The 26404-nt window shown below is 39.8% G+C and overlaps 1 protein-coding gene and 1 non-coding gene across 2 annotated transcripts in view; both read right to left on the minus strand.

The window, feature by feature from the left end:
• antxr1c (ANTXR cell adhesion molecule 1c) overlaps window positions 1-24644 on the minus strand; it is a 37339-nt gene extending 12695 nt beyond the window's left edge. The window contains exons 1-12 of the mRNA XM_061094890.1: window positions 24455-24644; window positions 13308-13379; window positions 11363-11434; window positions 10955-11036; window positions 10802-10832; window positions 10633-10706; window positions 10296-10364; window positions 9456-9536; window positions 8501-8561; window positions 7176-7274; window positions 6811-6880; window positions 842-920 (exon numbers count right to left, since the gene is read on the minus strand). Of these exons, the coding sequence (XP_060950873.1) occupies window positions 842-920; window positions 6811-6880; window positions 7176-7274; window positions 8501-8561; window positions 9456-9536; window positions 10296-10364; window positions 10633-10706; window positions 10802-10832; window positions 10955-11036; window positions 11363-11434; window positions 13308-13379; window positions 24455-24615 (951 nt within the window). The 5' untranslated portion in view covers window positions 24616-24644. The remainder of the gene's footprint in view (window positions 1-841; window positions 921-6810; window positions 6881-7175; window positions 7275-8500; window positions 8562-9455; window positions 9537-10295; window positions 10365-10632; window positions 10707-10801; window positions 10833-10954; window positions 11037-11362; window positions 11435-13307; window positions 13380-24454) is intronic.
• trnar-ccu (transfer RNA arginine (anticodon CCU)) lies at window positions 20718-20790 on the minus strand. The gene has a single exon. It is a non-coding gene; the product is annotated as a tRNA-Arg (tRNA).
• Window positions 24645-26404: the final 1760 nt, after the last annotated feature.

A 26404-nucleotide genomic window follows, 5' to 3' on the forward strand; every position in this document is an offset into this window, starting at 1 on the left:
GACGCAGGGAAGCTCCACCCTGCTTCACGCTGATCCAGTTATACACAGTCACCCACCTTGGACCTTTACGAGTCACTGAGCCGATCTAGCAGTGATGACTGTTACAGGATATGCCTCTATTTCGCTTTTAGCTCGGCGGCATCAGAGTCCTGAACTTGTTTCTCTAACCTCGAGAGTCCTGCAACCCTGAGGGTTGTTCGGATTGTCCTTTTTTTCGGTTAGATCACTTCTACAAACCCCCTGTGGTTTGGCTCCCAAGAAAGGGGGAAAATAAGACAATTCGGAAAGGAAAGAAGGAAGAGGTGAATGAGGTGAGGAAACTCACTGCAGAGCTGCAGGGAGCAAAACACCAGGCTTCGAAGAACAGTAAATAAGAGATGGAGGTTGCAGAGGGTAAAAGAAGACCGGAGACCACATGAAATAGAAGAAAGGAGATCACTAAATCTCAAGTGTAAACCCCAAATATTATCTTCCGAAAAATAATTTGAACATAATATTACAAACTACCCAGGTACAAAGTCCAGCCCTTTCTTTGGTTTCCCTGGTATTTTTAATGCTGCTCTTCACTGCATCTCCTTAGTGAACTTTGCATGAGTCTGGTCAGTTTTAGCAGGACGCAAAAAGGAAAAGGAAGAAGAAAACAAATATCGTATGGCTCATACACGTAGAAGACACTGACAAAGATGTCAAGAGAGTTTGTGGGGATAAGAGCGAACACCTGTGTCTATGTGTTGAAAAGAAAATGATGTTGTGTTGTGTTGTGTTCTTTCCAGGGTGTGAAGATGTAAAGCCGGCAGATTGAATGCATTCATCAAAGATGGTATAAGAAGCTCACACTTACACACTCGGTGGTGGTGACGTGCACATTGCTGCTGATGAAGGACAGACCGTCGTTCATGCTCACTTGGAGATAAATCACCCTGAAACAAAACGAGACACACACAGACACACACATGATTGTGTCAGTGATGGGATAACATCTCTGTAACAGATGTATCATTGTCAGTTCACACTAGGTTTGTTTAGCTCAGTTCATTAAGTTGTTTTCTCTTCTGTTAGAACATGTGAAATAATGTCACAGACCCACCAGCAAAATGTGAAGTGGTTAAATATTAGAAAAGCATTTGAAATAATCGGAATAATAAACCCACCAAAAACATACAGGATTAATTTCATGCTGAAAATATAATAATTTTAGGCTGATGATCTTATTCAGTTATCTTTCTAATCTGTATAATAATTCCCATGTTGAAATTGTTGCGATTTGGACATGTGATATGAATATATTAAATATGAATAAACTTTGTAAAAGATGTTGGTGGTGACAACAGCACCTTCAGCTTCACTGAACTTTGAACAAACAGGTAAACAGTTCTTTGTGCAGCAGTGGTGGCACAGCTTCATGGTTCCAGCAGCTGGTCTTCATGTTACTGGTGGTCACTGGTTCAGTTTCCGAAAGAAAAAACTGCAACCAGCATCACCACAGGCACAGACCAAGCAAACAGCTCATTCCAAACAGCCGGGTTTAGAACGGGCTCTGCTATAGTTTCTTCTTATGTTTCAGAAACTAGATTCTGATTAGTTAAGACTCTTTGCATCTGTCAAATCTCTAACCTGACCTGAAGTCTCACCGAGACTCTGTCCAATAAAAAAGCTACTCAGTAAGTCTCGAGATCTTTGTTTACTTTAGTCCAGTTTCACCCCAAATGAACCAAATACACAAGTTTTTCAATGTGGCTAAAAACACAGAGAGAAATATGGAAAAAGGAATTGCAGGTGTGATCTTGTGACTCAGTGAGCCACACTGCAGAGGTCAAAGGAGGAGAGGTGCATTTGAACTCACTGGGAATGAAAAGAAAAATACATGACCTGCCTTAGAGCGTTTTGTGGCTGTGGCCAGGTTGTGTGTTTGTTTTTTTTTGCATGACACCATATTAACTGCATCTAAGGAATGAGAACAATCTCTCACAGCTGCTGCAAAATATCCTTTAGTGACACTGAGTTGCACAATGTTTGACAAAATACTCTCTGGATTGGAGCCTCCTGAGGTTTTTGGAATGGCAAGAGATTTTCTTGATGGTCTGAATCCTTTTCTCCTTCGGGTGGTGGAAAAACAATTCTGAGAATTTCGTATGACGTCCTGTTGTTGTTCGCTTCTTAAAAACATGTGGATGAAAGGAGTTCTTTCCCTCCCCCCGTGGCTCTTTTTTGGTCGAGGACCAGGTGGATGTGAATGAGGTCTGGCAGATGGAAAGCAGAGCATGTGACCGATAAACCTGTCTTTACTCTGACTCTAAGAGCTGTCTGGGTCCAAAAAGGAGCAAGGAGGGAGACAAGAGTTGGGTTTGTGGGTAAAATTCATTATCGATGGCACGCGCAGCTCGCTGACTATAAACAGCTGGAGACCAAAGGACTGAGACTTCAAGAGCTAAAGAATAAAAAATAAAAAGCACTAAATCGAATGAAGCCAGTTTAGGTTAAGAAAACAGACAGTTTGTTAAAAATATTATAAATCTCCTCCAACATCCCAACATGACCGACTGTGCTTGGGAGGGATGAGGCAAACAAAATATATTTCTTGATTCAATTTTGTGAGGATCTTCCCTCTTTGTTTTGAAGGACAAAAAGGGAAAATAAAAGCTTTGTTTAAAGAAAAGGGCAATTTCTGTATTTCTACATATTGATTAGTTTAATTACTTATGTTATTTGTAATTCTTCATACTTTAGAACTTTTAAAAGACACAAATGTATGGACCACTTGTGTACAGTTTGGCTTTTACCGATCTCCCCCCAAATCTGGGCACTGTAGTTTTTAGCAAAAAATGCACGTGCAGGAGTTTTTGTAGTATTCGTTTGGGACTAGTTTCTCGGGCGGACTGACACAGCTGGTTCTGTATTGAGCGTTTATGGCAGCTTAATGTGGGAAACAAATTACAGAGTCCATATTGCAACAATAGAACAATAAACTTAATTAGGGTCTAACTTAACCGGCAACACTAGAATTAATCCATTGTTGGTTTTTCTCTTTTTGATAATGGAAATATAAAAACTTTACAAACCTTATAATTTTATCTTTTATAGGGTATGTCTCAGAGGAGAAAGGATCCTAACTAATTTGAATGTCTATATTTGTTTGATTTACTTTTACAAGGAAATAGCTTTCAGTTTTGTCTTTTTCACGTTTGGTTTGATTTACATTTTGATTAAGTAAAAGTCTTTATCTTTACTGGTACAGTTCAGTTGTTCCTCGACTTTGTTACTCCTCCAATCACCTTGGTTTTCCAGGAAGAGAAAAAGAGATGTTAGTTGAAAAAATACCAATTTGAATTTGAGGAGGAGAAGAAAGTAGAGGGGAGGAAATGTTTGTTGTAGAGCACAGTGTCTGACAGCTCTCGAGGAGGGAATTGAAACAGACAGGGCAGATGGCTCAAGCATGAATTGACGCACACACACACACACACACACACACACACACACACACACACACACACACACACACACACACACACACACACACACACACACACACACTCACACTTGAAAGAGACGGTGCACACACATATTCATCTGCCATTCATTAGTCGGAGTGGGTCACCCAGCCGTAAAAGAGCAGTCTTTGTTAAAGCACTTAAAAATGGGCCCTCACATAGCCTGCATTATTCACAGTGGTGGTCTTCTTCTTGTATACGACTGGAAAAACATAACAACATTATGTCACATCCAGATGTTTCCAGCTGGATATATTTAGGCAGTCTAATGCCCTGTCCACAAAAAGGCGGACATTCTACAAGATTAACTTTTTCCTCTTTGTTTGAGCCTCTCACACAAATGGTGATTTTAGTTACTAACACTGAGATTTTAACAAACGCCTTCCAAAGTTGAGATTTTCCAACACTGGTTTTCTGTGTATCTGTGTGTACATGTAACCAAAGTGTTTCGGAAACAATGATGTCACAGTTAACGAACGTGGACGGAGATTTTTTTGAAACTATTCGTTTAAATTAGCTCTTATTTTACGAGGCCTACAACATCAAGTCTTCTTTCTTAAGCTCATGAAATAACCAGCATGAAATAATGCTATGCCTGAACCTGATCAGGAATTGTAGCCAGTGTGACTTGCAACATTAAATTGACATTGACAACATAAATCTAATATTTGCTACCAAATATAAATCATTGCTTTATCATACGCAACTTAGTTAATTTGTCTGGGTTTCAGTGGAGCCATTGAAACACTCTCTGAAAGGATTTTCCACTCTGGCTGAGAAGATAGGCTGCAAGCAAACACACATGGCCACACACTTGAAAGGCCGGGGCCCGACGGTTGCACGGCTTTGATCAGCCACGACTGGACATGGAGGAAGCTGAAGGAGAGCGGAGGACCGACAGGGGATGAAAGAGGGAGATAAATAAATGACAGATACAGAGAGAACCATGTGCAGGCGGGCAGACGGGCAGACGGGCGGGACTGGGGGGGAATGAGTGAGGAGGGGCAACAACCAGCGAGTCGGTGAATAGAGCCACCGTGGCACAAAAAGTATAGATGGAAGCAGAGAGAGAAAAAAGGAGGGAGGGATGAATGTGGGATTGGAGTCAGGGGGTTAAGTGTTCATGCATGAAGTGATGGAAAGTTTAAGGCAGAAAAAAAAATATACAAAAGCAGAACTGAACTAACTTAACGGGAAGTTTAAGAGAAGCAGAGGGACACAATGTACCGTACGCTCGGTTTCACTACCTCTCTTCCATGGTATCGATTAAAGCTTCAGTGTCCGAGTCGTCAGTCCAGCTTGTTTAAATCTTTCACCCCTGCAGTTAAAATCCAATCCTTCCTTCTCACACCACAGCAACTATTAACTGTACATGTGATTTATTACATCTGTGGCAGAATAAAATGAAGGAATTTGTATTGTTGTTATAACAGGAACCTTTTAAAGGTCAAGAAAGTGTGCAATGAAAGACCGGGGCTCTCCGCCTCTCTGTCTCTCGTTGTGTTTAAAGTCTTTAACCACCGTCAGCTGAACTATATATTCTGTGGTCTGCTGTACTTTTAGTCCCGTAAAGACTTTAGGTCAGAGAGGTTTAGTGGATTGTTTATGTTGGAACCTGGTTGGGCCCTTAAAGGAGAGTACGGTCAGCCACTAAACCAGAAAACGGTGTGTCAGTCGTCTGGTGAACGTTCGAGTTAACGAACCTCAGTGTTTCTCACAACCGTTCTTCTTCATCATTTTCTTCAGTGAGCCAAAAAACATTGATTTGATCATGAAAAAATATATGTTTGCATATGGTCAATAGAACCAATGTTGACCCAACGAACACAATCCCTTTTTATCTAATTTATCTCACTCTGAAGCCAACAGTATTACAACTGAGGTCCAAACTGGTGTGTTCTCACAGGCAAACAATGAAGCACAACAATGAGTTTATCATTAGAACTAAAGGGGAACTCAGAGGGGACATACATCCACCGAGGCCGATTGGCCACTTTATCCCCATATTGCATATTGAGATCAGATACAAATACCATGTACACAAAAATGTTCTGCAAACATAGACTATTAGTTACCGCACAGAGAGTGAACAAAGATCACCCCCTTAAAAATCTCTGTCTTGTTTCACGGATCTCAATATGCCCAAAAAAATGTACTTTATGGCCCATCTGTCCACCAAGTCACGTCCTGTAGTTTTTGCGTAATCCTGCTAACTAACAAACACACAGACCTAGATTAAAACATCATTGGGAGAAGTAACAAATGTTCATACTCTTGACAAAGCAAGGATTAAAGTTTTTTGTCAGCGAGAATCAGGTTATTTTGTATGGATCCTAAAGGCACAGGGATTGTTTACTTGTATGTTTGTATCTATGCTGTTTACATATGCCTACATATGTCACTGCCCACAACATAATAATAATAATACATTTTATTTGGAGGCGCCTTTCAAGTCACCCAAATTCACCTTACAATAAGATAATACAGGATAAAAGATAAAAGCATGAAAGATAGAAACAACATTAAAACAGAACATCAACATAAAAACAAGTGAAGTGCACAGGGTCCAGTTATAAAGAGTGAAAGCAGAGTTTGGACAGAAGGCTCTGTCCATTTCCGTTTACATATCAAAGATGACCATATTTGAGCCTCAATGCTCCGGTAGTTGCTTAGTCAGTTGCTTATTTACTCATCCAGAAGACAGCAGAATTCATTTGGAATCTCTCTCAAACCACCAAGTTCAATACAGACTTATATTTTTAGCTCTGTTTTGGTTTCCACCTTACTCCTCGGGGAGATACAGCTCGCAGCTGCTGGTTAGTTTTAACACCGTGTGTTAAAACGCTGCTGTGAGCAGTTCATAGAGCTGTGGAGAACTGTTGGTTGAAAATTCTCTGTGGGTTTTCTCACAGTAAGCAAGTGCAATTTTATCAGCTGAGTCATATTAGACTTGTATGTTTCTGTTTGCTTAGTTTGCAGGAAAGCTACTGTTGTTTTCACTGCTCAGTTCTAATTCAGGACAGAAGCAGGACAAATGCGTGAGAGGTTTACCGCTACATGTGCCGAAGCTCCTACAGAGCTCACTATATTTTGCTGAGCTGTGCTGGGATGTAGAAAAGAGGAATGCAGCCATGGACAGGGATCATAAAAAGAGTTAATGCATGGCAGGCTCCATACGGTCTGTACATACAGACACGTGTATGCATACATGTGTTTCTCTGTATTTGAGGCAAAGAAGGTGATCTGAGATGCATGTGGTTGCAGTATGAAATATAAGCGCCTCCTGCTTGGAGGATGAAGTCATAAAAAAGGAGGCACTTACTTTCCGACTTCATCGATGACAGGAGCTGGACAGAGTAAGAATGTGTCTTCTACTGCAGCCGGCTTCTCATCTGGGAGGCAAAGACAGCGTTTTGATAAATGTACTGAATAATTACTGTAAACTACAGACACTTTGTAAACAGGCAATAGCTAGAGATCGATCAATATAGATTTTAGACAGCGACAAAGAGCTGATATTTTCTATAAACGCTGTGTGTGCATTTACGTGTGAGCCATACAATAAGATGTCTTTTACGAGTCTCATTGCAAATGTGTTATGCTTTCTCCACAGGTTATTTTGTTGTCCCATACGTTTACATGAGGAATACACAAGTTCATAAAAGATGAGAAAGTGGCTCTACTCACTGATTGTGATGGTGTCATTGATTTTGAAGCTGCAGAGCACCTGGTCGATGTTTCTGGCGTGAAGAAACCCGTTTCCTCTCACCACCACTTGGAAAGACTCTGGTTACACAACACACATCAACAATATAACATTTCAAACACTTGGGGGTCATTGTACATATATCATTTTCATTCTGCACCCAGCGTGGCTAGGAGGCCTGTCTTAAATTGTGTGGATCATAAGAAGGGAAAACATAACGTAGTATCAATAGAAAATGACAATACAGCAGGAGAAAACTAATAAAATAAAACAACTAATACTAATTTGTAACTCTTTCAAGACCTGGTTATGTTCTCACCCCATCTGTTTGTTTGTTGGTTGGTTTTATTTGTTTGTGAACAGGATTACGCAAAGACAAAAAAATGGATTATGACAAAAAAGCGATACTCTGATGTCTATATGTTTATAAACCTGCAGGACTGAACTGAAGGGTACAGCGCCGGATGTAACTTTGCCCCTTAAATGGTAAAAGTAATTCACTGCTGGATAAAATGCAAAAGCAGATGTGAAAAACAGTAAAATTCCTTCTGCCTATGCCAAAAATGTTTAATCAACTTTTATCTGTTCATTTGTGCCTTTTAATGTTGCTCGTTACCACTGCTACTCTCAAACATTCTTTTATTCCCACAGTCTGACATTATTCCCACTGCAGGACTCTGTCCCAGTGGGTTTCCTGTGGGTGACCTGGATGTACATACATGGTCACTTTTCAGTCTGGAATTGTCATTTACTTAAGTGAGGGCAGGAGTGATGAGGTGACCATTAACAAAATGACGAGGCTTGGAGAAACGATGAATAAGACACTGAGATGTTAACAGCTTTTTCTTATTAACCGGAATGAGCTCATACTTGGAAAAATCCCTGATTTTGAATTAAGACATTAGGGGGAATTCCGCCCTTAGTTACATTATGCAGACAAGTAAACGCCTTAATCACCTTATAACATCCAGTTGGCATTTTTAAAGCCTTTTGCAACATTGAAATGTAAAACAGCTACCAACAGCTTGACCACGTATGCCCTGGGATGAGTATTAACCAGTTGTGGAGCATAATCAGTCATAATCATATTATGTAGATTCGAATAAGACAGGAAATTGAATAGCAACACATGTAAACATCATAATCAAAATGTTGTCTTATTCAGAGTGAGGTCATTAGTTGGAACATGTAAACTGTGTCCATGTAAACACTGTCTCAGAGCCCAGTGGCTATGATCTGATAACAAAGGGACCCAGCTCAGCTTTTGTATGTGTGAGTTTGAAAGTGTGTGTTTCCATTTTCTCACCTCCTGCACACACACTGGACGGCTCAGCTGCCAGAATTTCGATACACGATTTCTTGATGATCTGCAGCAAAGAATTTGAGTTGAGACAGAGTAAACCGAAAACACTTGATCAAACGGTAAATTATTGATAAAATAGTGTGTTTTTCTGCTCCAAGATCTTTCTTGGCTCCAACAACCCCAGCCAGCTGTTGCTGGAAAATCAAATCTTCGCCAAACAGTCTAATGCGCTAAAGCTGTTGTAATGTTAAGATTGAAAACATGTATCATCAGCAAAGTAAAAGATAAAGATGGGAACGACTGGTTGTTGAGCAGCACCAGTGGATATAACTTCCTACAAATATCAGTGAGTAAGTAATGTTTATGTTCAGTATGTGTATTTTCCTGAAATCAGATATTTAATATCCACATGAAAAGTAAAAATGATGCTTACTGACACAGCACATACAAGTTAAACAGTTAGACCAGATGCAACATATGCAGGCTTCTCCCCATAGAGTCTGTAGGGAGAAGCCTCCATAGGACTATATAGTATAGAGCCAGATGAGGCATGGGCAAGTATTATATGATGTCATAGACATCTGAGACATACAATCGATGAAATACATAGTGATTTTCCTAAATACTCCCAAAAAACTTTTAAAAGTTTGCGGTCTGAATTGTTTTTTAAAAAACGCTTCACTAAGTTTACGGAAAGCACAATGATTACAATAAAAGCCAAATGTTTTTCATTTCATGTCTAGATCAACTTTAAAAGGCTGAGGATAACAATTTTTGTAACCTTTGACACTCCTGTCAGCTCTTCAGAAAAGGCTCTGGTTTTGGGTGGTCGTTTTCAAACAACACTTAGGTCTTAGGGTGCCTTTTTATTCAGAGCCTTAGGTCTTAATGAGTTAAATACATGAATGTGGTCATATGCAAGGCTGCCTGGGTTGTGCCCAGAGAAGTGTTAATTTACCGAATCAATGACTCCCCGGAGGGAATGGAAGCCACCCAGGACAGGAAACACATGCTCGATGGTGTCTGCAATGGTGGCCAGCTTCATGGAGAGAAAGAACAGAGAGGTGGAGATGAAGGGAAAGAAGGGGAGAAGAATACAGTAATTAAAATAGAATAAATAAATAATTCTATTACCTGGGAATGAGTAAATTATGGAAAATGAAATGTCTCCACCATTGTCAGGATTGTTGTTCTAAAACTATGGTAAATGAAAAACCTCCCCAACCTTCTGGCTGCTATTAGATGTTTTTTAGCATTAAGCCCAAATTTGCCTTAAACGTACAGGTGGAGGAACTGTACTATGTTACATTAATAATCCCACGTTATTCACAATCAGGACATGAGTCAATTTAACATCATTCAAATGGGGCTTGAACTCCACTTGAGGAAGCTGGTTGAAGTCAACTGTGACTGATTACTGAAGGTCAACCAGAACAATCCTGGAGCTCTCAGCTATCATGGCAATACCTGAATCATCGTCTGCATTGTGTTGAAGCTAACGACACACACATATCTCTATGTCTATTCGTGTGTGTTGGCCTCTGTAGCAGAAATGACAACCAGCACAGAGGTAAAAGAAACCAAAAAACACCCAGATTGCTTTTCAGGAAATTATAAAGTATGGGTTTGCCAAATTGCACAGGGGCCACCACACTACAGCTCACTTACATTTTGGATATTTCCACAGCCCTGGAAACACGTCATTCAGTACATACATGGTGAATTGTAGCTGGCATGTATATAATTACAATGAAGCTATAATACAATACAGATCTGTTGTGTTTGGAATGGGTATTACCTGTGTCTCATTGAAGTCTTTGACACCAACGCAGTACACGATAGCTCCAAGAGACCTGGCTCTCTCTGCCTGTTTTTGGAAAAAGGAATACATTTAATATTTGTTTTTCAGAAAACTGATATTCAAGTGATGGGAGTGTCCCTGCATCCAGAGCTACCCTGGCCCCGTTGAACATGATTAAAATACAAATATCAATATAAACAGGTAAGAAAAAGGCACAGTAAATAAGTTACCTTTAAAGACAAATGATTCAATATTTTGATGGTTAAGGGTATTTTTTACATTATATATCAAACTGCAGCAGATAGTTGAATCAGCGTCTGTGTGAAGTTGTTACCTCTTGCTGTGCATCGATGAGCTGATGCTCCTGCAGCTCTCCATCTGTCAGTGCAATAATCACACTAGCCGTGCCTGCAAAAAAACAAATAAGAGCCGTGTTGCAATTTCAGCAAAATGAAATTTAGCCTAAAGTGAGAATTCATAAAAATGTGTGGTTTGATTCTCACCAAAGTTCTCATGGTAAATCTGCTCATTTGCCTTTAAACAAAAAGATGTTTTCATGTTCAGATTGACAGGAGATTCAGAAACGTCACATTTAAAGAATAGTTCAAAGACTTTTGTATTGGCTAAACAAATACAAAAACAAAAAAATGGCTGACCCTCTGCAATCCAAGGTGCATGAATGTGTCTCCACCTGGAATCTCCCTTTTCAGAGCATTCAGGCCCTTTTTGATGTCCATTCTGCAGAGGACACAGCAGAGCAGATTGTGATGAAGATACATTTAATCTGCAGTTTTGTCCTTTTTTGTCAGATTCTGAGGTACTTGTACTTGTATCTTCCTACTATTATAGAACTTTATACTTCCACTTCAGATAAATATGTGCACTTGATGTTGTTTTGCATAAAGATTGCATAAAGAAAACGTGATAAAATAGATTGAATGTCAGTTAAAAAAGAGATGTTGCTTCATCATGCGAGAATAACATATTTTAGAGCATAGATTTGCTAGTTAAAGTGAATTAATTTCAGTATATCAAAAGACTGTATGAGCCATAAATTCACTTACCTGTTTTCTGTTAGTTTCATGATGGTAGAAGCTCTGGAGGAGAAAGTTATGAAGGACATCCTCAGCATTGGACTAGAAAAGAAAAAAAGGGGTGGAACAAGGAAAATGTCAGCACATCCAGTATTCAGCAGCCCACAATTTTTCCAAGAGAGCATATAACACAAATATCTCAACAGATTTATTGGTTACAGATCAGGCGTACCAAAGAATGATAGTAACTGCTAAAGGCAAAACTCAACAGCATTTGCTTGCTGGCTGGTGATGAGCCACCTTGCACAACATGCAGTTAACATAAAACCAACATTTCTACACCGTCTGATGTTCATTATTTCAATTACGTCAATACTTAGCTGAAGGAAGACGAAAATGGTTTATTGTTTTCCCAATAAAATAACTGGCAAATATTATCTAAGTGACGATAAATTACATCACAGTCTGATTATTTAGATGTTTTGAAGCCCAACCCCACACTCTCCCACACAAACTGACACCATGCATGTTACGAGCAAGCAGGATTTTGCACCCTGTTAGTGACCCTGACTCAGTTGTTGACACTCAAACTTTGCCAGAATCCTCAGATGTGAAAATATTTCGTATTTTGGTTTATTTGTTGAAAACTGTATGCATGTAAACACACACAACTATCTGATGTGTAAAGTGATGTTTCTGAGACAAATAAAGTTTTTGCAAGTTTGCGATGTTTAAAACTTTCTCATGTTTGTTTCAAACTGAAACTTTGAAGAGAGTTGATTATTTGTGTTGGTTGAACCAAAGGGCTCCAAGTGTTGCCATGGCAATACAGACGCAAAACAAAACCACCCAAGAGATGAAGGACAGATGTGGCCATTTGTTGAAATATTGCATTTTATTCAACTTTGTACCAAAAGGCAGAAAAGTTTTTAAGGGATTTAATAGAGCTGATTTGCTCAAATATGAAAATAAGATAAGGCCTCTTCCAGCTACAGTGTTGCAGCAGTTTTGTTAGCCTTTTCCATTTGAAAATATCAATCCCATTGCACAGCATTTCTAACACCTTCTCTATCCATACAAGATACATGTATTAATCCCACACACATGCACAGACACACTCATGCAAAGTAGGGAAATTTGTCCTCTGCTTTTGACCCATCTGGTGAACACAGCAGGACACACAGAGCAGTGGGCAGCCATGCACGGCGCCCCGGAAGCAGATGTTGGGGGAGTAAGGTGCCTTGCTCAGGGGCAATAGACTGTGGCATGGGAGAGTCCTCTTGGACTTTGAACAGATACAAGTGTTGTCCATCCAGACATGTTTTTGTTGTTACTCCGTGGAGTCGAACCAGAGACCTTCCAGTTTGATGTCTTCCCAATTTTCTGCCCATAGTCCAATTTTTCTAGTCCACCACCTCTCCCATTATCATTATCTATGCATCTTATCATTTAAAGGTAAACAACTTTTTCCACTCACATTCAGACACCTTTAGAGTCTCCAATTAACCTAACATGCATACACCGCACAGACAGACCCCGGCCGAACTGAAGTCAAAACGAAGAACCTTCTTGCTGTGAGGTGACTACAAGAATCAATCTAAAGAAACTGTAAAACCAAGACTGGTCACATACTACAAAGAGACCCCAGCCTGTAGTCCCTGCTGGTAACCCCAGACATCAGTGAGGCTATACTGCAGAGACAGAGTGAAGCGGCTCCATAGATACTAAATGACCTAGCATATGGCCAGTTGTAGCCGAAGGGACAGATTTTATTTTACTTTACCAGAGCGACTGCTTTGTAAACTGTGGGTTTCTCTTTAGACATCTACATCTCGGGGCTCCAGGAAGTCGAGTTGAGGAAATAAGACACCGTTTCATTTCTTTAGATGAGCAATCCAGTTGTGAATCCTTTCCCATGTTACACTGCAGACAATCCTCCTATGCACTCACAATACATGTTTTAAATCCTTCTTACCTTTTGAATTTCTCAGCTAAATTCTCCACAAAGTAGTAGATTTCGTCCCAGTGATTCTTCACACTGCCAGACCTAAGAAAAGGACACAGGGAAATTATTAAAATAAACTAACAGCTGTCGAAGCAAGAATGTCTGAAGTAAATCATCTCTGAAACAACTTCAAACTAGTTGTTTAAAACAGTTGTGAACTGCATATGTTAGTTTTATTCAAAGCACATGAGAGGAAGGGGGGGAATAAATCTCCCAGAGGTGTTCAGTGCTTTTAATGATATCGTTTGCATAACAGCAGGTAAACTCGATTTATGGTCCTTATTAGTTGGAAAACCTGGATAACATGAGACAGCAGTTGTAAAATATATTTTATGTATTTTTGTGAGTTTCGATTTATTTGTTCGGCAAGAACTCAAACAAAATACCAAGGCTTTATAGAATTATATGGAAAAGCATGAAAATCAGAAAACTACTGTTTATCTGTTGAAGGGATATTAAAGTTACATTTTATCAAGAAAATTGACCTTCCTGTATATATCACAAACACAACCTGGGGGGATAACTGGAGACAATTTGTCTGCACTGCACAAAAGGGGTCTGTAATGTTCTGGTGAGATAAAAGAGGCTGGTAGCACGGTGCGGTGTGTAATTTAGCACCCCCCCTGGATCCAGAATGAATCCCTGAAGGAGGAAACAGGCCCCAGTCTCCCCAGGGGAACCTCCATAAAACTGGAGTAGTACAGAAAAACAACTCCCTGTGGAGCTAGCCTTATTTCCTCTAGGCAGGGCATGTGTGTGTGTGTGTGTGTGGGTGTAGCAATTTTATTATGCGTGATCATTAAGGCAGAGGGCTTTCATGATTTGACCAGTCAGCAGGTCACTCCATTAGCTAACGAGGGACCCAGAGAGATGACACATGGGAAATGAGCTAACTCACTGTGGTAAAACTAGAGGCCTGTTTCGAGGTGGAAGCTGACATAGAATAAAGAACGAGGCTGACTGAATGTTATTCTAGGTGCTGACTAACTGATGTAATGGCATTAGAGAAGCTCTAACTGGCCAACATGGATGTGTTGCTGTTTCCTTGGGTGGGGGAGATGGTCAATACCATTCTTTTAACCAAAGGGATTGAGAAATCGGATTTATTGATCAACTTCAATTTAGTATAATTCAGTCCACTGAGTCTTTGTTTCTGCACAAACCCAATGTGATGAGTGCCTTAACCTTCATTGTGACTGTAAGACGAAAGCACTTTAATTAGTAATATTCAAAAGTGAATAATAACCTTCATGGATCTTGATGGAAAAAATTTGGCATATTTAGAGGACTGATATCTATGACTGTGGGCAAATTGATGCAGCTAGGTCAGTGACGTTCTTGTTTTAAATGTTAACATTTTACTTAAAATAACAAATGACCTCAACTAATGACTACCTGATGTCACAAGGCAAATAATGTATTTTCAGGAATACACACATTTGGTCACGCTTGTGTTTTAGAAAATAAATGGCAACCATGTGACTCTGTTATCCTAGCTTACCTTGAAGTAAGTTCCTCAATTCCCAGCAAACTAAAAGAATCAGTCTGAGAATTTCCATCTAGACAAAATAAACAGAGGGAACCATTTCTCACGTGGGAGCTTCCCATACCTTGAGCTGAGATGATAAGAAAAAATGTGTTCATTTGATGAGATAACAACTAACCTAGCAATCTATATATTCAGCACAATTTATTTAGATTATTTGAATATTTTGAAGGTACAGGAACCAACTGAGCTTGACTCTGCAAGCCAGTAAACTGCACCAACTACATGCCCAAACATGAAATCAAAATGAATTTTAACGATTGGCATTTATCTACAATTCAGTGTTCAATATCCTGTGGGGCTTTTGTGTTATTGCTCAGGCAGTGGAGGGGGGGGGGTCATTTTATGGTCACACTGGGATGAGGTTTAGAAAAAGCCAAGGAATATGAGGGACTTTCCCATCTTAGTCATTCAAGGCTATTGATCCTGCCAAACTGAAACCTGGGTCTGTATTAAATGTTGTGTTTGGTAGACTGAATGGACTTTGTTTTGTATGCTTGTAGACCCAGTTTTTAAAAAGACAACAAGACCTATTATATTATTGTTAAGACATCAATATATCAGTTCAGGATTTCTTTTGCAGATGATGAGATGTCTGACTTTTCGGGAAAAATCTGCATAAATGAGCAACAGTTGCTGACTGGGTGAGGTTAAAAAAAAAAAGGACCTTGTCAAACTTCAGCAACAGAACATCCAAAGAAAGCAAACACAGTGATTGCACAAGCTGAAGGCGAGCTGGTACAAAGGAAGTTGGCATTTTGTCGAAATAATTAGACCATTGCACCAAAACTGCCAAAGCTTGAGGTTCAGGTTTGGGTTCCCATGGGCCACCCATGCTGGAACAGCCACCCCAATTACAGCAAAGCATCCACAATAACATATACATGTTATATAAGCTTCAATTTTTTCCCCATCTACCTTGGAGGGATACAAATATTGGTCAACTTAACGTCTTACGCCTGATTTTTTCCTGAGTCGCTGTTGTTCTGATGACACGACTTGATCCCCCACATCAAGGCTTTCACATTCCTGTGAAGCTGACAGAGCACATTAAAAGGACAAGACCTTACAAGCTAAACAAAAAAACCCTCCCAAAATGAAAATAAAAAAAGCTTGAGGTGAAGGGTTGGAGGGGAGTTTAGCTCTGAATGTGCAGCATCAACAGAAATGGTCACACGAGGATTTGCACAGGCAGACACAGAGAAACAGCCTCTGACCTGAAGGGATCGCAGGAGCCAGTTTCTCGTGTAGATTGTTCCAATACAGCAACAGTGGAGGGGGGTGGGAGAACATTACTTCTGGTAAAACTTAACTGCGGCGAACAGTCATGCAGAGGTGTGGGGATCTTTTTTGACTATTTATTTAACATCAGGGTGAATCTGAGGACTCCCACCTTTTGGTTTTCAGCTGCTTATCTTTGTCTCTGAACCACCACAGCTCTTGTTAGCCTTGGAAAAATGTAGGGCTGTCTGAGGTGGGTCCAGTCGTGAGACCGAGACCTAGCTTGCAGTTTCACTCACCTGTTCAAACACAACTGGGAGAGGAAGTGGGTCATTTAATTCTTTGATTCTTGATGAAACTATTTTATGCGTTTGCCTTTTTTTCCCCCTCCTCAATCGTTTGATCTAATTTTATTACAGTGAGCTGAGCTGTGATGTCTGAGCTCTGGACACAAAGAGTAAAGGTTGTGAGAGGTGAAGGTCGTTATGAGGTGCAGGCGAAGCGAATTTCACTCGACAGCAGTTTGAATTTATGTCATTGCAACTTGTCAAAGCCGGGCGACAGTGTTTTCTCAATTGACAAACTCTCAGAGCAAGATGTAAAGCATGTGTCTGGCTCTCTGCCATTTGGGCTCGGGGAGAAACAAAAGAGAAGAAAAGGAGGGAAGGAGCAAGGGAAAGACAAAGTGCCTTATCATTGAGATGATCGTAAATGCAGCTGAGTAATAGTGAGATAATGTGAAAAATCTGTTGGCTTTACTTTCGGTTCTGTCTGCCAGAGGAAACACGGCGAGGATTGGACGAAAAACTGTCCAAATGTCTCTTTGACCTGCTTCAGCCAACAAAACTGGCAAACAGGTCAAAACATCCTGACGCATGAACACCAGCTGACATCCAAAACCAGGAGTACACTACTGCTGAAATCACTCTGCGGTTATTTAGCTTTTTTTAAACTGGGTCCACAGCATTGATCAGCATAACTGTTAACGCTCCAGGGATAACAGCTGTTTGCTAGACTTTGAATTTGCCTTTTTTTTAAAAAAGAATTATCAGCCATTTAAAATCAAAGCAAAAAGAAAAGGACCAAACCAAAGACATGAAACTAGAATTTTTCCCTGAGGATACTCAGCAGTGTTTCCAATTGTTTTCTTATAATTATCTAGTGGCAGCCCGCCATCGTCTAATTTCATCATGATCGAAAACATTTTTGGCACTTCTCATAATAACATGAGAGATCTCTAATATGAAATAATGTCCAACAGTTTCCCCTCAATTGTGAAACTGAGTTGGGGAGATGCTATATCAATATTTATCAAGCATCTTGGAATGTATTTTTCAGCTAAAATTTCTCCATGTCAACGGACTGTGGGTTTCAGTTTGTTGTCCATGATCAGAAGCACTAAGCTCACAGATGAACACTCTATTTCATAACTTAAAAGCTGTGGTGTCTTTGTGACCTTGGCGGTTTAACGTCCCCAGGTAAAGTCATGCTAGGGATCTTTGCTATGTGTCACCCTTACACCCCCCCCCCCCCATTTCCTGTTACCACGCTAATGTTGACTCACAGATAAAGGCACACAAAATTCCCCTCAATAAATACCAAAAAGAACTTGACATTAACTGAGTAGAGGTTGTGAGTCCTTTCTGAAATGAGCTGCAGAACTACATACTGTCTCTACCAGCACCTGTAAATTAGTTTAGAGATACGTCGTCCGGTTTTATAATGTGTCGTAATTTCCTCTGCTGATGCTCAGCTCAGATCTACTGTTTCCAAATAGCTGTGGGGATGAAGAGATGTATTTTGGATCATTACTGCCTTTAGACAGACTGTGTAAAGAGGAGAGAGGAATTCACTTGGTTCCCTCACAGGGGACAAAGACCTAAAGAATAAAAACATCCCCAGTCATTTGTGATGATGTGTTTTATTGCTGACTGGGTCAGACTGCAGAAAAAAAGAGTCAGTTGGAGAGTGCATGAAAGAGAGGGAGAGAAAACGACAGAGCCAGAACAAAAGACAAAAGTATGAAAGTATCATACTGCATGGAAACATACACCAATGAAGTACAGAACTTTTGTACCAGGATTATATCAGTGTGTTTACATGTTTGAGGTATTAAACCTTGAGTAATGTGGACTTTACATTTATTCTGAAGTTTGTCTAACTTTCCAGTTTTCCACTTGTTCTGACATGTATTCGCACAGTGTATGTTTAAATCAAATAGAAGAACTCCAAGAGGTATTTAATGGTCGCCTTGATTACATGATTGTTGCATAAGAGACAATTTATTTGAAATGTTTGATCGCACTGTACAAAGATTTTCACTATATAGAACAAGACTAAAAGTTTACAGACACACTGAAGCAGCTCTGTCAGGATGTACTGGTAATGTCAACATGCATGTTTAGTGTGTTACATTGCTAATATTTGCTAATAAGTGCAGCTTTGTGACCGGCTGACTGACTGACAGACATTGCCATCCATACGGTCATGCTGCTTAATTAAACATATCAATTTATGAGAAAAATTAACCACTAACAGCTTTAAATAGTAGAAAATATTGTTGTGTATTAAAGCAGACTAGCTAGGTTAGGAAAGTTGATAACTGTGATGCAAGGAAGTGATTACCAAGACATATAAACATACAGGTGTGGCCCTTTAGACACCAGTTAGGCATCAGTGCTTTGTTAAAAGTCATTATGTTAAAATCATCTGCAACCATAAAGCTGCACTTTTCAATATTTTAAATAAACAGTGGATGACAAATTGTTTCAGCTTCTTTCAGCTGTTGTTTCTGTTTTACAGCCCACAACATTGGCTCAGTCTTTAATATCGTTAAGGATCCTTAATTTGACGTCTCAAACATAGGGCCCTAAAGCAGCCATTTTAAGGTTGACTATACCTGCAATTCTGTAACTCTCGCAAATAACATTACATCTAAAACATATGTTATCCTAAGCCTTTTTAGATTATTATCAAGAAGTTACTGTTTAGTTTCTTCATCCCCTCTCAAGAAACCCAACAGACACTTCTGTCCCCGAGGGCACTGGGATGACGACATGTGGGAAAAAGCTCAATTGGCCTAAGGATTTAGCCGCTCTCAGCTTCGTTCTCACGGTTCAAAGTGTCGAAGGAAGGCAAGAGGCTGTCTAGCATTACAGCCGGGCCTACCCCCACCAGCACGGCCTGTATCCAATGATGGTGCTCCAATTTTACTGACTGGGCACAAGGATTTGTTTGTTTAAAACCACTAACCTACTTTTACAGCCAAAGTCTTTATTGCATGATTTCTGAGCTAATGCTGAACGTCCATTCTAAAACCGAGAAGTATTGTTCGGCAAGAAAATACTGAATAACTAAATGGTGAAAAGGCATTTGAGATGTGTGTCAAAGGACACAGATGTTTCTATTTCTTTCTCTGATCATCTAAATATGTCATTGATAATGCACTTTTTTCTGTTGATTGAGGCAGTCATATATCAAATATTACCAGAAGGCTTGGATTACAGTAAGAATGAATTCCCTGAAGGACTGATATAATTCAACAAGACACTACTTCCGGCTGAAAACACCAAAGAAACACCCTGTGAAAAGTCAATTTACAAAACACTCTGTCATTCCACAGCCAGACATATCTTAGTATTTATGGACTGCATCTGCAGTTAAGGTTTTTCCGCTGACTCGTCTGGATTTCAGGCATCATGGCCGAGTGCCCAACAAGACTCCTAGCTTGTGACTATACCACAAGAATGAAAACATGATCTGGAAAGTAAATACAGGACAGAAATCATAGCGATTAGACGTAAAGATTATTGTTATTAATAGCAGCACAATACTTTTGTGTGAGAACAGTGTATTTCACCATTTAGAAACTGAGTTAACTACAAGTAGGGTAATGTAGGTCTGCTGGAAATAAGAAAGATGAATTGAAGGAGGTATGGGGGAAAGAATGGCAACAAATTTACATAAGCTGAAATGGAAAAAGGAGAAAACAGCTTGTGAAAATATATTGATCTCTATTCTGATCTCACATCTGTATTTAAGTAATTGATTCCACAATTTAACATTAGCATTTTGCCCACATTTGCAATCCTTTATCTACCATATAAACACACCCAAAACCATTCCTCTTGTGCCATGTTCCATATTTAAAAGCATGTTGCCCGCCTGCTGTGAATTAGCATATGAAAACATCCTGGTATGCACACAAATAACAAAATAGGGCAATCTATTTTAGGGTTATGGTTTATACACCAACTCTAAAACGTCGGTGTAAATAAATCTGAATTGTGCAGGTACTGTTGGTCGGTCAGTCCAGACTGAATTATTATCTGATCATTATTCGATGGATTACAGAACCATCCTCTTGATGAACCTGACTTTTTTTTTTATTTCTAAACATATTGATTAATGGCCACATACCTTTAGCATTAGCTATGCTTACTATTTATAGTTACACATTAGCATAGCAATGTCCACTACAGTTATTCAGGTGGAGTATGTAAGATGCACTTCTATTGATCCCATTCCAGACAAAATAGCAGAGGATAGTTTCGATCTATCGACCTCTGGGTTATGGGCCCAGCACGCTTCCGCTGCGCCACTCTGCTGATGATCACCCCAGATGGGACTCGAACCCACAATCCCTGGCTTAGGAGGCCAGTGCCTTATCCATTAGGCCACTGGGGCTTATGATGCCAAACAGTTAGGATTCAGATATTCACATTTGCCCACAGCACACCTGTGCTGAGGTGCAACTTAACAGAGCATGAGTCTACTTGTTTTGTTTATGTGTCTTTACTGAGGTTACAGAAGTGGAAATAGTTAATTTCTCTGTGCATCTAATAAAAGCCATATACTCTACAGCACAACACAGGAACAGGTTGTCATGTTGTGAACAGCTGGTGGCAAGGTGTGGCTTTGGTCCATATGTTCCTACATTTTATTAAATTGACACATTATTTTTAAACTTTTATTTTCATGCTTTTTACTAAAATCTACAAACTTGCAAGGTTGCAGTGGGTATGTTATGTTTTTTTCATTTTGACCCTGTTTTACACAACCAGATGTTTTATCAATCTCATGTTCCCCTTGGCTGGCTTCAACATTTTACTTCTGACACATCATTGTTGACATATCACTGCCTACAACGTCGAACTTGTAATGGAAAAACCCTGCTTTCCATTATGTATATATCATATACAATTTAGGTTACACCCATCACTTTGCAGTTTAGGATAATGTCTTGCTAAATCCCATATTTTCCGAGCTCAGTAACAGCTGTCCCAGATTCAACCTGGCAACCTGCAGTCATTACCTTCTATATGCTTCACACTGCAGCCGCCTGTATGTCTCAGAGAGCACTGTCCTACATGCTTGAGTCATGACGTGACATCATCTGCCTGAGTTTGCATTAAATGTCTCTGGAGTCCAGTTTATGAGCCAACTCACCAGTGAACTCTCCTCCTAACTGTAAACTTCAAGATCATCTTCACAGTGCCCAAAGCATGTCACTCATTCTGAGGCAAGGCAAAAAATGAATATAAAATAAAATAAATACAGGTTTAATGAAAAATAGAATAAAAACAAAAAACGCAAATTTAAAACCAAGTCAAGAAAGACTAATAAAAGCATCATAAAACTGATAAATTCAAAGCATATGTTATCGGCAAGGGCATCTGATTCCAGTAGTGGGCACTGGAGCATAATGCGAAAGCCAGTTTACATTTTCGTTGGATTGAACCATAACCTGCTCATAAAGATGGATGACATTACAGCGCCCCAAAAGTGAAGCAAAATAGTCTTGATTGCCCCCTGCTGGCTGGCTACAGAGTAGGTCATAAACACTGTCTCCTCCATGTTAGCAGATAGGACATATACAAAACAAAAGTATATAGAAATATAACATACTAACACACTTAACGTAAGAGAATGAACATGGTAGATATTATATCTGCTACACAAAATATATTAGCATGTTCTTTTTGAGCAGGTTGGCCTGCTGATGTTAGCATTTAGCTCAAAGCGCTGCCTTGGCATTGGCCATACAGTTAGCTCTACAGTCTGATGAGAGATTGGCTCCAAAATCCTCTATGGCTGTGTGAGAAACGAGAAGTAGTCTTGTGGGTCTGTATGCTCTTCAACCAATCAATCAATTTTCAACACAAAGCGTCTCTTCTTTTAAAATTTTAAGTTTAGGCAGCAAAAGGTTCAAAATCCCCCAAAGTAGTTCTTTATGGACACGAAAGGCTGGCAAAAGTATTTTAACATTTTATTATCCTGCGTCCTCTGCTTCTCCGCCTGCTACAACCTCCTCACACTGATCTTAATGCCTTTCATATGGATCAATAGAGTTCAGAATATGTCTCATAAAATCGGCTCAGGCCTGAGGGATGGGGTAGAGGGTCGGCTGGAGTAGGTCTCTAATGAGCTTCCTTCTGTTGGAAGTCCACAACTAATATCGGATCCTTGTGAGTCACCCTCATAGTGGGCACCAGAGAACACAGGAGAGCTAACAATAGCATCAGTCACTGAAAAGAATAGACAGTTTCCTTATTTGCAGCATGTGTCAGTGTTTACCAAATGAGCACAAGCCAAAAGCAGCCTTTCACATCTGGGCTGCAGTCCCACCATGTTTGAGTCCTTTTCTACAAAGTAATCGAATGGCGAGAAGGAAACATTTCACAGGTTCTGTTTAAGTTCAGTGGGTAAAGCAACAATCTTACAGGGACTATGTTTACATCCGATACATCAGAACATGTGAACGTGTAAACATCTTAATTGCATTATGATATCCTATTGGCATTTCATAAAACTTTAAGCAAAATCAACATGATGGCCTGATGTCATAGTTGCACTCGGCTCTTTAACATGTCATGTGGAATCCTAATTTAGGGCCCACCAGTGTAAACAATGTAAACCCTTTGGCCCGACAAACAATAACTTTAAAGCTGATATACAAGTCACTCATTCTTCTGTTCTGCATGAAACATCTCATCAGGCCACAACACTTTTAAAGGTGCTGTGTGCAACATTTTTATCCCCGCCAAATTAAGACCACATTTTCCATAAATGTTGTTGCTTCCTGTCCTTTCTTGTTCCACCTCCCACTCCTGGCACTGTTCCATACGTGCAGGAGGAGGAATGAGAGGAGCTGATGCAACAATATACTTCAATTTGAAAAAACAAGAAGTTTGATTAACCATAGAAAAAAAGCAGGTCCTCCTTCAAAGCTGCCCCAGTGTCTTACAGTGATGGTGCTTTGTTTGGGTACAGCGATGATAGGCACACATTGATTCAGTCTATGAGTTTTGGTGCATTTTGACTCACCATATAGTACAGAGGACAAGTTCTGTGGAGCAACAGAATGTTACTGTACTTCAGAGCCTATAAGCTATACTGTAAACGCACTGGGAAAATAAAAGGCCCTGCAGAAGTTTCTCTTACATTTTATCTTCCCCCCTGGCAGCCTGAGCCCAGCTGCTGAAGTCCAGAACTAAGATGTCACATAACCACAACATTTTTCCAATGTGGGCGTACAGGGAGTGGAAAGGAGCGGGCGAACGGTGAGCGGTCACTAAGTAAAGAGCAGGAAAGAAAAAAAGTCCCTCCAGTGAAGAAGTCCCATTTCTGTGGAAAAACTGAATGTCTTTCTTTTGTAGAGGATGAGAAAAGAGGAAGACGGGGTTTTGATTTTTTGATATTTTGATTCAGTTTTACGTTTTATTTTATATTTCTGTACTCTATTTGATACTCTCACATGTTATCTTGTCACAGCAGAACATTTTAATGAATCTGAGGTCGATCAATGACATTTACAACCTCCTCACAGTGCTTGCACAATTCATAAGCATTATATCTATAAATAATTAAGCTTTTCATTGATGAGAGTTATGTTGCAATGATTATTGATTGATATTGCTTTATTTAGCAGCCCTACAATCTAACTCTTCTTTATGTGCAGACATGACAAAGACTTGATAAACAGCAAAGCAAAGCGAGTTAGATCTAATTCACAAAATTATATCGATACAAATTGAACCTGTGTTGTATTGTTATGAATGAAAATCATATTGCGATCATTACTAATATTGTTCTATCAGCTACTTGCATCCAACCAGTGGCTCCTCGTTTTTTGCTTATTAAGCAAAGTGTGCTCTGCGAGTCAGCTTCCTTGATGACGTCACCACATCTGCACAGATGCTACTCAACCTAACTTTATTTAAACGTTCACGTCAGAGGCTGAAAGAAATTAAACTCATATGTGTTGGATGAACCAGCCACTTTGTCTTCGAACTCATATAAAGACCTGGAAGTTTTACATGATCATGAACATTAAATGGTGTCCACTTACTTATCCAGGACAAAATAGAGGTCAAAAGCTCCCTGACAGGAGCTCTCCTCCTCCTCCTCCTCCACCTCCTGCGGCTCCGGCTCGCCTCCCGATGGAGAACCCAGCAAAAATAATCCCAACAAAAACACAACAAGACGCATATTCGACACGAGTCTCGCCATAGTTTCTCAAAAAAGTTAGTTCCTTTGTGTAAAACAAAAGAGAGAAAAATAAAAAAAAAAACGTTTTTTTCTAGTGAGTCCTTACATCCCAGAGACAGAGAGGAGATGCAACAGGGACAAAAGATGCAGGCGCTGGTTCTCTTTGTGTTTCTGTGCTCAGTTTGCAGCCATCACCGGTGACACCGCATCACAGCCACCGAAGAAAGGAAGGAGCCATGAGAAACTGATTCAGAGTTTCAGATGGTTCACGATCCACAGCTCGCACAAACACATCCGGAGACAGAGAGAGAGAGAGAGAAAAAACAAAGGAGAAAACGATGCGGTGTCTGTGTGTCCCTGACAAAGTGTCAACGCTGTTTTTGGAGTGTGAGAAAAAGCCAAACGAAAAAGTGTGAGAGAGCTGAGCTGGAGGAGCTGGGAGCCCGCGGGGACAGACTTGGCTCAACTGGACCAGGTTTCATGTTTCATCTTGAGGAGGAAGGGGAGAAAAGAGAGAGAGAGAGAGAAAGAGGAGAAAATGGGTCAACATCCCCTCCATGCGCCGCCCTCACGTGGCACACTGGAGAAGTTTGGGAGGAATATCTTACTGTCCCTGTTTAACACTGCTGAGCTTCGGTACAGCTGCCTTTTCACTTTAAACACAGGGAGGCTATGTGTTTATCTGCAGTTTGAGACGTGTGTCTTACAGCAGCAGGCACAGAGGCCCTACAGTGCAAAATAAATGAGTAGAATAAAAATGGGTGATCGGAAAACACAAGTGAGATAACATAACAGATCGAACAATATAAAATAATCAATGGCAAATAGGAGGACATATTAACAGAACATACAATACGTATAAGGAAAGACAAGACAAGTCAGAAAACATAACATAACAACATAAATTAATGGGTACAACAGCGAAAATACACAACAAAGCAATTAAATACAACATTGAATCAGAAAACCACAGCGAATCAGAACAATGACGATTCAGAAAACACAATAACGAATCAAATGACACAATAGCAGATCACAATCAAAAAAACACAGCAGCAGCAAATCAAAAACACAACAGCAAATAAAAATACAAAAAACAAGTCAGAAAACACAATAACAATTTTGAACACACAACAACAAAACATAAAACGTCAACAATTCAAAACCCACAGCCAATCAGAACACACGACAACAAATATAGGAAAATTAAACAAATCAAAAACCCGATTGTAAACGAGAAAAAGTAGATAAACAAAACACAATAGCAAAATAAAAAATCGAAATAAAATAAAACCCAGCAACAAATCAAGAAAATACAACATCAGCTTCTAACGGAAATGGGCAGTACCCACTGTTAACAAGGATTGCCTCTGATTGGATGAGTGCACTGCTCGTCTTTTTAACTATAGGAGCAGCTCTTTCTTCCGAACAACATCCTTTTAACTTGTGATGTTGTGAGAAATGGACAGCATATCAAGTATCACCTCATATATAAGGCCTGCATCAAAATATTTACTTTATTACTGATGTAAATACGATTATTCAGAGCAGATCTTTTGGTCTGATCCATGTGGAGCCACCAAAGACAAGGATTGAGAAACTGTGTCACAACCCTTGAAGCAGATTGTGCGTGTGCTGCACTTCACTTTCAATCTCAATATAAATCCTGTGTGGGTTTTCTGTTGGTGCTGTGACCTTGTTTACTGTGGTACAGCTGGAGATGTATTTGTTTTTACTCCATCCGGAGTGAACTGATGTTATCGTTTAGCAGCATCACGAAGAGAAAAGTTTCATTCTCACATTTCAGCTG

Source organism: Limanda limanda, chromosome 21 (assembly GCF_963576545.1).
Source record: "Limanda limanda chromosome 21, fLimLim1.1, whole genome shotgun sequence".
Taxonomy (NCBI): domain Eukaryota; kingdom Metazoa; phylum Chordata; class Actinopteri; order Pleuronectiformes; family Pleuronectidae; genus Limanda; species Limanda limanda.